This window comes from Fusarium graminearum, chromosome 1, assembly GCF_000240135.3.
Source record: "Fusarium graminearum PH-1 chromosome 1, whole genome shotgun sequence".
Lineage (NCBI taxonomy): Eukaryota > Fungi > Ascomycota > Sordariomycetes > Hypocreales > Nectriaceae > Fusarium > Fusarium graminearum.
In genome coordinates, this window is record NC_026474.1 from 5,139,601 (window position 1) to 5,151,235 (window position 11,635).

The following is an 11,635-nucleotide window of genomic DNA, read 5'->3' on the forward strand; positions in this document are numbered from 1 at the left end:
TTCAAGTGTGAGCAACCTCCGAGAGTCTTCCTACGAATATCCCGATTGGACTAACACGGAAAAGGGCCTCCGTTGATGTTGATGTTGCGCTCCATATTAACCCCGAGCCGCCCCTCCTCCCAGCTAATGCTCCGTACTACGCTCCGAAGAACTGTTATCCCTCTTCACTCCTCAAGACAATTCTCGAGCAGTGTCAGAATCATGAGCAATCAGACTCAAAAACTACAACCTGCAGGTCGGGTTCAGGGCCAAAAGAAAGATGTTTGGTAAGGTCCTTCTATCATTGTGTCGAAATTGTGGCTCCTAACTCGGCCGAACAGGTCCATGATCAATGAGGCCGCTGCATCTTCACCCATCCAGCCCATTGTGAACTTGGGTCAGGGTTTCTTTGGATATAACCCCCCTGACTTTATTCTAAACGCTGCCAAGGAGGCTTTGGATCGTGTTGAGTGCAATCAGTATGCTCCTGCCAAGGGACGGCCGCGGTTGAGACAGGCTTTGGCGGATGCGTACTCTCCATCTTGGGGACGTCAGCTGGACCCTGAAACTGAGATTATCATCACTACGGGTGCTAATGAGGGCATGTTGAGTGCTTTCATGGGTTTTATTGAAGCCGGTGATGAGGTTATCGTCTTTGAGCCGTTCTTTGACCAGTAAGTTCTCTCAATCTCACACCAGAGCATTCTCTAATTTCAGTTTAGGTACATTAGCAACATTCAGATGCCCGGTGGTAAGGTCGTCTATGTACCTCTACATCCTCCCAAGACCGGAGCCACCAAGAATTCTTCCGCTGCAGACTGGACAATCGACTTTGAGGAGCTTGAGAAAGCCTTCACACCCCGCACTAAGATGATTGTCATCAACACTCCCCGTGAGTAGCACCGATGAATCATGCTCACCTCAGCGCTGACCCTCAGCAGACAACCCTGTCGGCAAGGTCTTTTCCAAAGAGGAGCTCCAAGGTATTGCAGACCTTGCTGTCAAGCACCAGGTCATTATTCTCTCCGATGAAGTTTACGACAAACTCTACTATGTCCCATTTACTCGCATCGCCAACCTTTCTCCTGAAGTGGAAAAGTTGACGCTCACTGTTGGATCTGCTGGAAAGAACTTTTATGCTACAGGTTGGCGTGTCGGTGCGTTCATTCGTCCCTCACTAGAGAAAACAATTCATGCTTACACATCACAGGCTGGTTGATTGGACCCCAAGAACTCATCCAGTACGTGACTGCTGCTCACACTCGAATCTGTTTCTCCACGCCCGCCCCTTTCCAAGAAGCCTCCGCCATCGGTTTCGAGCAGGCCGGCAAGAATGGCTTCTGGGATGAGACAATCAAGGAGATGAAGGGCAAGATAGATCGACTCAAGGAGGTATTCGAGGAACTGGAATTGCCCGTGACATACCCCGAGGGTGGTTACTTTTTGCTCGTCAACATGGCCAAGGTCAAGCTGCCAGAAGACTACCCCTTTCCTCCTCACGTAGCCAGCCGCCCACGAGACTTCAAGCTGGCATGGTTTTTGATCCAGGAGATTGGTGTTGCGGCCATCCCACCGACAGAGTTCTATACCCCGGTTAATGCACACTTGGCGGAGGATTATATCCGATTTGCTGTGTGTAAGAATGATGATATTTTGGAGCAGGCCAAGGAGCGACTAAGGGGGCTGAAGAAGTACATCCCAGAATAGATATATAGAGGCAAATGAAGGAGAGATGGGTAAAAGAGCTGAAGATAGTGGATTAGATCTTAGATGATTATATGATATGATATTATGTGTGCCTTGTACTTGCATTTGAGATAAACAGGGCAACCCACTTCCTCCCCTCTTCTGAGGTCTCAAGCAGTGTGTGTAGCAACTCCGTGTTAGTTTGCACATATTGCGGTGCGGATACTTGGCGATCTATGACTAAAGTTATGTAGACTCAAATATTTCTTTCTCTGTTTACACACATTCACCGCCAAATATTTATTATTTATTCATATATTATTTCCATCTCTCAACTCCGATATCAAAAGTGGAGGATCCCGATCGTGGAAATGGCCTATCGCAGGCGCGGAGCCGGCCGTTAGCGAGATGCATCGTGGGGAAGAAAGAGGCTCCTTACTTGGGTCTTTCCTTCCCCGCACGGGCATTAAGTGGTCGTTGGCTGCGGGAGCTCGGGTGTGAATCTGTATTAGGCTTATCAGTGGCAATTAGCTAAGTTTACACGTCCTAGACAAGCACAATTCGTGGTCCCCATTCGCTCAATGTTTGTAGCAAAAAGGAATCTTGTTGAGGAAAGGGAAGGTGCCGATGCATAAGGACCGACTGCTCCTGCCAGATATCACGCAGAAGCGGATGCTATCTTACACCCGTTGGCTAACCTGTGACGGCCACGTCTCGTGGACTTCCCCCTCTCACAGTACAACCTGAGGTGCTACTGTACAACGCCTCGGTTCGTCTATTGATAAGAGTCCTTTAAAAGGGTCCTTGCCTCTTAGTTTGACCCTTTTCTATCTTTTCCCATTCTGACTTTTGGTCTTTGCAATCTAAATACCTGGAGGTTATTTTACACTGATTCCGTAATACCTCCACAAAAGAAGCCATGGCGCCTAGCGCTGTATCGCCTACGAGGGAGTCCAACCCTGAACCTCTGGCAACCCTAACATCCAAATTCGACGACACTCTACGATTTTACCTTAATGGAACCAAGGTTGTCCTGGATGAGATAGATCCAGAAGTTACAGTCTTGGAATACCTAAGAGGGATCGGCCTCACAGGAACAAAACTGTAAGTGTTCGCCCCGTGGTCACCGAAAACCTCCCCCATGATGCTAACAACTCAGTGGCTGTGGCGAGGGTGGTTGCGGAGCTTGCACAATCGTGGTCAGCCAGTATAACCCTACTACCAAGCAGATTTACCATGCCAGTGTAAATGCCTGCTTGGCGCCCCTGGTCAGTTTGGACGGTAAACATGTCGTTACCGTTGAAGGCATCGGCAATTCCCAGAAACCCCACCCTACTCAGGAGCGTATCGCCAAGTCCAATGGCAGCCAATGTGGCTTTTGTACTCCTGGTATTGTGATGAGCTTGTATGCCTTACTACGTAACAACGACTCTCCTTCCAAAGATGACATTGAAGAGGCGTTCGACGGCAACTTGTGTCGATGTACCGGCTATAGGTCCATCCTGGATGCGGCTCAAACCTTTAGTGTTGATAAGCCCGGTAGCAAGTTCAAGAAAGCAGGTGGCAGTGGATGTTGCATGGAAAACGGTAACGGACCACCTAGCGGTGGCTGCTGTATGGACAAGGCAAACTTGGACGACACACCTATCAAACGATTCACACCCCCGGGATTTATTGAGTACCAACCCGACACGGAGCTCATCTTCCCGCCTGCTTTGAAGAGACACGAACTACGGCCTTTGGCCTTCGGTAACAAGAGGCGTAGATGGTATCGACCTGTCACTACCGAACAACTCTTGCAGATCAAGAGTGCTCATCCCCAGGCCAAAATCATTGGTGGAAGTACGGAAACTCAAATCGAAACCAAGTTCAAGGCGCTGGAGTATCCTGTTTCCGTCTACGTCGGTGATATCGCCGAGTTGCGGCAGTACAGTTTCAAGGATGACCACCTTGAGGTTGGCGGTAATGTTGTCCTGACTGATCTGGAAAGCATCTGTGAACATGCTATTCCGCATTACGGACGAGAGCGCGCCCAGGTCTTCGAGGCTATGCTCAAGCAGCTTAAGTTCTTTGCTGGTCGACAAATCCGAAATGTTGGTACTCCAGCAGGAAACCTTGTTACGGCTTCACCAATCTCGGATCTTAACCCTGTTTTATGGGCGGCGAACGCTGTGTTGGTGGCAAAGTCATCGACTAAGGAGATAGAGATCCCCGTCTCCCAATTCTTTACCGGCTACCGAAAGACAGCACTTGCTCAGGATGCGATTATTGCTTCAATACGCATTCCCGTCGCCCAAGGCAAGGGTGAATTCTTTAGGGCATACAAGCAGGCCAAGCGAAAAGACGACGACATTGCCATTGTTACCGGTGCACTGAGAGTTCGTCTGGACGATGAAGGTATTGTCCAAGAAGCAAACCTCATCTACGGTGGCATGGCTGCTATGACTGTAGCCGCCAAAACGGCTGGAGAATACTTGGTCGGACGACGTTTCGCCGACCTGGAAACGTTGGAGGGAACAATGAGTGCACTCGGTCGAGACTTTGACCTACAATTCAGTGTTCCAGGTGGTATGGCGTCTTATCGAAAGTCTTTGGCATTCGGATTCTTCTATCGATTCTATCATGACGTCCTGACGATAACCGATGGAAGTTCTGAGCAAGTTGACAAGGAAGCTATTGACGAAATCGAGCGAGATATTTCGAATGGCGAGGTAGATCACCATGCTGCGGCAGCTTACGAAAAGGAAGTAACTGGAAAGTCCAACCCTCATCTGGCAGCTCTCAAACAGACGACTGGCGAAGCGCAATACACCGACGATATGCCCGCGTTAAAGAATGAGCTTCATGCCTGCTATGTTCTTTCGAAACGAGCACATGCCAAGCTTCTCTCTGTCGATTACTCGGCTGCTCTTGATATACCTGGAGTAGTTGATGTTGTTGACAAAGACGATATGCCCTCACCAGAAGCCAACAAGTTTGGCGCTCCTCACTTTGACGAGGTATTCTTCGCAGAAGGTGAGGTATTGACAGTGGGCCAACCAATTGCTCTGGTTCTAGCAACATCTCCTCAAAGGGCTCAGGAGGCAGCGCGGGCAGTCAAGGTCGAATACGAAGATCTTCCATCGGTACTTTCTATAGAAGATGCTATCGCCGCTGACAGCTATCATAACTTCTACCGAGAGATCAAGAAAGGAGATGCGGAGAAAGCCTTCCAGGAATGTGACCATGTTTTCACCGGAACAGTGAGAATGGGTGGCCAAGAACACTTTTATCTCGAGACAAATGCTTGTTTGGTTGTTCCTAAGCCTGAGGACGGAGAAATCGAGATCTTCGCCAGTACACAGAACGCCAACGAAACGTGAGTTTGCCCACAATTTTGGAAGTTACATACTAACATTCCACCAGGCAAGTTTTTGCTTCAAGAGTGTGCGATGTGCAATCGAACAAGGTTGTCGTCCGCGTGAAGCGACTGGGCGGTGGTTTTGGTGGAAAAGAATCGCGATCAGTGGTACTCAGCTCAGCATTGGCACTTGCAGCAAAGAAGACCAAGAGACCGGTCCGGTACATGCTAACTCGAGAGGAAGACATGGTTATCAGTGGCCAACGACATCCTTTCCTTGGCCGGTACAAGGTTGGTGTGAACAAGGACGGTAAACTCCAAGCTCTGGATTGCGATGTCTTCAACAATGCAGGATGGACTTTCGACCTCAGCGCAGCCGTATGCGAACGAGCCATGACCCACATTGACGGGTGCTACGACATACCCAATGTACACATTCGCGGGCGCTTGTGCAAGACGAACACAATGTCCAATACGGCCTTCCGTGGATTTGGTGGCCCTCAGGGCATGTTCATCGCAGAGTCGTATATGGAAGAAGTGGCTGATCGGCTGGGAATGCCTGTCGAGACACTGCGACAAATCAACTTGTATGAGAGTGATGGAGTGACTCATATTGGACAGGGCTTGGGAGATTGGCATGTGCCGCTCATGTACAAGCAGGTGCAAGATGAGGCTATGTACACCGCACGCCGACACTTTATCACACAGTTCAACGAGACCAACAAGTGGCGGAAGAGGGGCTTGGCACTGATTCCAACCAAGTTTGGTATCTCTTTCACCGCTTTGTTTCTGAACCAGGCCGGAGCATTGGTACACATCTACCATGATGGATCTGTTCTGGTAGCCCATGGTGGTACAGAGATGGGACAAGGCTTGTACACCAAGCTCACTCAAATTGCTGCACAAGCATTGGGTGTGCCACTGGACAATGTCTTCATCTCGGAAACGTCGACAAATACGGTGGCTAACGCATCTGCAACAGCGGCGTCAGCTTCGTCAGATCTGAACGGATATGCCATCTTTAATGCATGCGAAATGTTGAACGAGCGATTGGCACCGTATCGAAAGAAGCTGGGTCCCGACGCAACGATGAAAGACCTCGCCCACGCCGCTTACTTTGACCGCGTTAACCTCTCGGCGCAGGGTTTCTACAAGACCCCTGAAATTGGTTATGACTGGACTACTGGCAAGGGCAAGATGTTCTTCTACTTCACTCAAGGAGTTGCTGCAGCCGAGGTTGAGGTCGATTTACTGACTGGAACCTGGACATGTATCCGGGCAGACATCAAGATGGATGTTGGCCAGTCCATCAATCCAGCAATCGACTACGGCCAGATCCAGGGTGCTTTCATCCAAGGCCTCGGCCTCTTCACGATGGAGGAATCGCTCTGGTTAAGAAACGGCCCAATGGCAGGTCATCTCTTCACGCGGGGACCTGGAGCATACAAGATCCCTGGTTTCAGAGATATTCCCCAGACATTCAATGTGTCGCTTCTCAAGGACGTGGAGTGGAAAGAATTGCGCACGATTCAGAGGAGTCGTGGTGTAGGTGAACCACCCTTCTTTATGGGAAGCTCTGTCTTCTTTGCCATCCGAGATGCACTCAAAGCAGCTCGGGCACAGTCAGGAGTCAAAGCCAAGGTTGGCGAGAACGACTCTGAGGGACTCCTCAGGCTTGAGAGTCCAGCAACGCCCGAGAGGATCAGACTGGCTTGTGAGGACGAGATCATGCGCAAGGCAAGGGTTGTGCCCAAAGAAGGAGAAAAGAGCTTCTTTGTGGCGATCTGAAGTACACGATCTATGACCTACTCAGTTTGTAACGATAATGATATAATTGGCCCTGGTTAAGGTGTTTGGGAATAAGTTGTACATATGAAATAAGGGTTGGCTTTACCTAATGGATTCATGGCGTGTACATATGCAAGGAATAACATGAATCATGGATTTGCATTGAGGCCATGAAACTATGTGCTGCTTCGTTATGATCCATTGTGAAAGAATACATTATTTTGAACTTAAATCCTAGGGTTGAGAATGACTGGGTTGGCAACTCAGTATCGACAACTCTTTGTAGGCAAACAAATACTAGACCACCTCTTAGTTAGTAGGTACTAGGTTTACATGTTCAAGTTGCAGTCAATGAGAATGGATTATGTCGCGAATCACATCGCAGAGAAATAATACCACTCAAAAAGATGCCCCCAGACGAGCAATTACCGAAAGTGGAAAGGTGTTTCAGCCATGTGAGTTTATTTAGCGCCAATATCTACACCGAGGGTCAGGGTAGTTGGGCTTATTGGATCACAGTGTCTAGGAACAGATCCTACAAGGGCAGTCAGGTAAATCTTGAGGGATATGGAAGCTTTTAGTATGATGGTAGTATGATTGGGATAGAAGAAATGGGCTGGTTTATGAGAACAGAGTAGGTTTGTAAGTACGCTGGGGAGGATGGCTGATTGGTGGGTAGTTAGTTGATAGTAGGCAAGAACTCAGAGCTTCATTCACAAGTACGTAAGCTGAATTAATGCGTGCCCAATACCTACTTATTTTGATTACTTAGGTATATTGCCAAGTGTTCTATGCGTTATTTAAAACCTGCCACGACTCGAAGACGCGATATATCTTGCTATGAATATGAGCAGCAGGGCAAGTGGTGTAAACAAGCACAGTCTCCAATAGATTCGATACTGTATTCATCCTTTTCCAGTTAAGTTGGTTGTAGGGGGCAGTGAGATGCTTACGTGCTGCTACTTGAAGTCTATAGTGAGTTGTTCCTGTTGACATACAGGAAAAAGTGCTGGGATTCTATTTTATGAAATTTGCAGCTAAATGAATTACATCTTCTCTTCATGATAAGTCTAAGGAAATTGTATCGGATCCGGGGCTACGGAGGCTCAGCCGGACCCCCGTCCCGGCCGTCTCGGGCACCTTCTATTACTTGTTCACCGTGCTTGTGACTGGGGAAACCGCTGGCACCTTCCCTTAACCCCACTGTTGTTGACCTGACGGTTGGGCAGACAGGTATGCCCAGCCAGCTTTGCCCCGGGAAGTAAAAAGTAGAAGGAAGGAATGAATGCAAGTGAAATAATAACTCAGCTCAAGCTCTGGTCAAGTTCTCATTTCCGCAGATTTCCATGGAAGACTTCCCAGCCTGCTTTCAAGTCTCTCAACCCCAGGGTTTTCGAGCAATCTGATTTTTTACTGACCATTAACTACCGATAGACAGCTCTCGCTTTAGTATTACAGCATTTACAATAAACTGGCTGATCGAGGCCCACTTGGTTCATAAGTTGTGCTGCTTCTACTTCTAGCTCCACCCGCAGTCACTAACTTGGGTGGTTATACCAAGCCCAGCCTATTTTGGCCCCAAGTCTTGGCCTAGGCCCAGGCCAAACTTCACCGTCCAGGTCCTCTTCAGTCTTTTCGCCTTCTTCGTCCGGACTGCTTCTCGCATCTGGTATCCCTTGTTCTGACCTCTTCTTCGGGTCAGCTCCGGCTGCTGAGCTGTCAATTAATCTTGTTCGTTTCGTAACAGTTGAACAGTGTTTTGTCAACATATTATCCTTTCGACCGTTTCGGCTCACACCACCTACGCAGCCACTTTCCATCTCCCCTCCCCCTCCACGGGACCACCTCACGCGCGCGCAAGACTCTACCAAAGAGAATCGGCAAACGGAAACACCAACGAACCTGCACTCGAACCGCGCATGAAACTGCAAGAATCGCAATCGCATCAACCTGCCGTATATATACATGCGAATGGACCGTGTCGCTTCGGCTGAGTTGTAGACCATACAAGACTACTGCAGCGAGCCGCAAATGATCTACGAATCCGAAGCCGCTCTGCGTAACCTCAAGATCCAATGGGAGTATAGGACACAATGACCGACCGGAATCCTGCTACCGCGGCCAAGAGTGCCAAACAGGAGCTTGCTAAAACCGACGATGGCAAGGCCGTGAATCGCGACAAGAGCTCCAATACTGCCACTTCAAGCAACCAAAAGACAACACCTGCTAAAAAGAGACGCAAGGTCAACCATGGTACGTCTGCCTGATATTTACTTCCCCTTGCTTGAAGAGGTCCTTGTTGTGTTACGCCATGCGCTGGTAGGTGAAAGCGTATTAGGGATTGGGAGTGAGCATCCTGATGCTGGAATTACTCGTTGTAGTGGTGATCGAAAGAATCTTAAACCGCGACCAATCAATTCGCCAGCCTGTCAACCTGTTAGCTCCCAATCCTAGCAATAAGGCTCATCATAGCGCATACATCATGTCAAACAAGAATCGTCGAGCTGACTGTGGCATTTTATCATAGCTTGCGTATATTGCCGAAGATCTGTAAGTTAACCCCAAAGTCAACGACGCGCGTTCGCATTGGCTTCATCTGAGACCTGAGCAGCCTTGGGCGCTCCAAGAAGCTATCTCATTTGCCAAATAGACTCTTGTGTGACGACACGGCACTCATGAGCTAGCTCTGCATCTTGTTGGCACTTGCCTCGCATACGCGAGCGTTGAGAGAACTGTAGCTGACATTCTTTTGTTTCTTACAGCACATGACTTGCGATCTTGTAAGTATGATCCTGGGCTTTCCTTGCTGCCTCTTCTGAAACCGTACCGGGATACTTGAGACGCAGCTGCTGTACTCTGGTTCCCAGAGGAAGGACTTTCGACACTTTCAAAAGCCATAAATGTACTGATACTATGCAGGAAAGACCATGTACTCGATGTATCAAGCGCAATATTGGCCATCTTTGCCACGATGAGCCCCGTGATGCCGATTCTAAAAAGACAAAAAGCGTCCAAAGCAGCCAGAGCATACAGGCTCCTTCTGTAGTCGATGAATCTGATGCACAATCCGACATGGCCCGTAGCTCCATCTCTAGCACGATGGGCCCACCTCCCCCAACATTTGACACGACGAGACAGCGAGGTTCCAAGTCCTTTGGTGGAGTTCTGGGTCAAGGCAGCCCGCTGTCCATTGTGCAACCCGGCCAGGTCTCGGGGCTGCAGGGCAATGAATTGAACAACGGCGGTAGTAGTAACGCAAACCAATGTACGTGTTGTGTTCCTTTGTCCTGCCCTGGGAGGGGCATACCCCTTGTTCCGTTTTTTACTTACGAGCGGAGCACGGGTGGGCTGGGCTTGGGGGTGCCCAGGAATCTGTTCCTGATCTGAGATCGCTGACACGCCACTTAGTCGTAGGTTTCCAAGATGCGTGGGTGACAGCACAAAACCATTTTCATGATATGCACAGCTACCATCCCAACTACCTGATTGCTCCAGAAGTCACTCACGAGTTCAATCTTCTTAACGACTTCCTCCATACTAGCCTACTCGATGACGGCGGTGTTTCATCAGAGGATCAACAAAGCTCGGCATTCAAAAGGACAAGCCAGAGCCAGTCGGAGATGCTACCCAGGTTTGGAAACAACAACAACCCCATGAACGCTGGTGGTTCAAATAGCATGACAAATATGTCAGGATCAATGCTGCCACCCCCTCCGAACAAAGAAGGCAAGAACATTCCACGACCGGGAAGTGTTGTGCCAGTCGACAAGGCCCGCGAATATTATCTACAAGCTGCGGATCCATCGGGCAACGACACGCCTGAGGAGCGTATGGGACGCGTACTCCGGGCCAAGTACGACGCCGGGCTACTCAAACCGTTCAATTATATCAACGGCTATACTCGCTTGGGTACATACCTAGACTCCCACATCGCGGCGTCGTCCAAATCTAAGATCATAAAAACCATCAACTCGTTCCGGCCCAAGTTCCGAGAAAAGGCGCAAGCTTTGACGGATATGGAGCTTGTGTACGTTGAGATGTGGTTTGAGAAACAGCTCATGGATTACGACCGGGTCTTTGCTAGTATGGCCGTTCCTGCGTGCTGCTGGCGACGAACTGGCGAAATTTTCAGGGGAAACAAAGAGATGGCAGAATTGATTGGCGTGTCGGTAGCGCAATTGAGAGATGTGAGTCCTGCTTCGCCTGCGTTTCCCCGTGACTCTGTGCCCAAGTGGCAACTAAAGCACAGGGGGGCGGCTGAGATAGATTGCTAACGCTCCTTCACTCTAGGGCAAGATTGCGTTGCACGAGATCCTTACTGAGGAATCGATGGTGCGATATTGGGAAGAGTTTGGCACGATTGCTTTTGATCCCGCGCATGAGACCCTCTTGACGGCATGCTCTTTAAAGAACCCCAGTGCGGAGTCAACACATCCTATTGTGAAATGTTGTTTCTCGTTCATGATAAGACGCGATGAGCACAAGCTGTGCGTACCACTCAACTCAATCTTTGACGTGAATATTCCACTGACTGTTGCAATTAGACCGGCTCTGATTGTTGGCAATTTCCTGCCGCATGACCCACCAACTCAATAACAATGAGTTCATTGATGCTCGGAAGCGCCGTTTCCGACGTGTTCTCAATGGATAACACACACATGGCCAACTACTTGAAGAGAATATTGTTTCAAGTGTAGTAAGAAAAGAAAATATTTAGAAAAGGGACTGGCGTATGAATACGCAGGCATGAACTGGAAGGGTATATATTCATCTGCTGCACTTTAGACAGAAACCGACACTTGGAGAATGATATCGCTTTATTGTTATTTCTAGATGAGTTGT

At 49.0% G+C, this 11,635-nt stretch overlaps 3 protein-coding genes across 3 annotated transcripts; all 3 read left to right on the plus strand.

Annotated features, from left to right (window-relative positions):
• Nucleotides 1–201: 201 nt before the first annotated feature.
• FGSG_01560 (uncharacterized protein) lies at nucleotides 202–1,686 on the plus strand (the record flags this gene model as incomplete). The annotated part of the gene is made up of 5 exons (XM_011319070.1): nucleotides 202–266; nucleotides 321–653; nucleotides 702–871; nucleotides 921–1,136; nucleotides 1,190–1,686. The coding sequence occupies 5 exons, from the start codon at nucleotides 202–204 to the stop codon at nucleotides 1,684–1,686; spliced, it is 1,281 nt and encodes a 426-aa protein (XP_011317372.1).
• Nucleotides 1,687–2,584: 898 nt separating this feature from the next.
• Nucleotides 2,585–6,793, plus strand: FGSG_01561 (xanthine dehydrogenase; the record flags this gene model as incomplete). The annotated part of the gene is made up of 3 exons (XM_011319071.1): nucleotides 2,585–2,769; nucleotides 2,825–5,023; nucleotides 5,089–6,793. The coding sequence occupies 3 exons, from the start codon at nucleotides 2,585–2,587 to the stop codon at nucleotides 6,791–6,793; spliced, it is 4,089 nt and encodes a 1,362-aa protein (XP_011317373.1).
• A 2,093-nt stretch (nucleotides 6,794–8,886) lies between these two features.
• FGSG_01562 (uncharacterized protein) lies at nucleotides 8,887–11,611 on the plus strand (the record flags this gene model as incomplete). The annotated part of the gene is made up of 7 exons (XM_011319072.1): nucleotides 8,887–9,046; nucleotides 9,321–9,343; nucleotides 9,556–9,573; nucleotides 9,713–10,058; nucleotides 10,202–10,980; nucleotides 11,084–11,280; nucleotides 11,338–11,611. 7 exons carry the CDS (start codon nucleotides 8,887–8,889, stop codon nucleotides 11,387–11,389), a joined length of 1,575 nt encoding a protein of 524 aa, XP_011317374.1. The 3' UTR covers nucleotides 11,390–11,611.
• Between the last annotated feature and the right edge of the window lie 24 nt (nucleotides 11,612–11,635).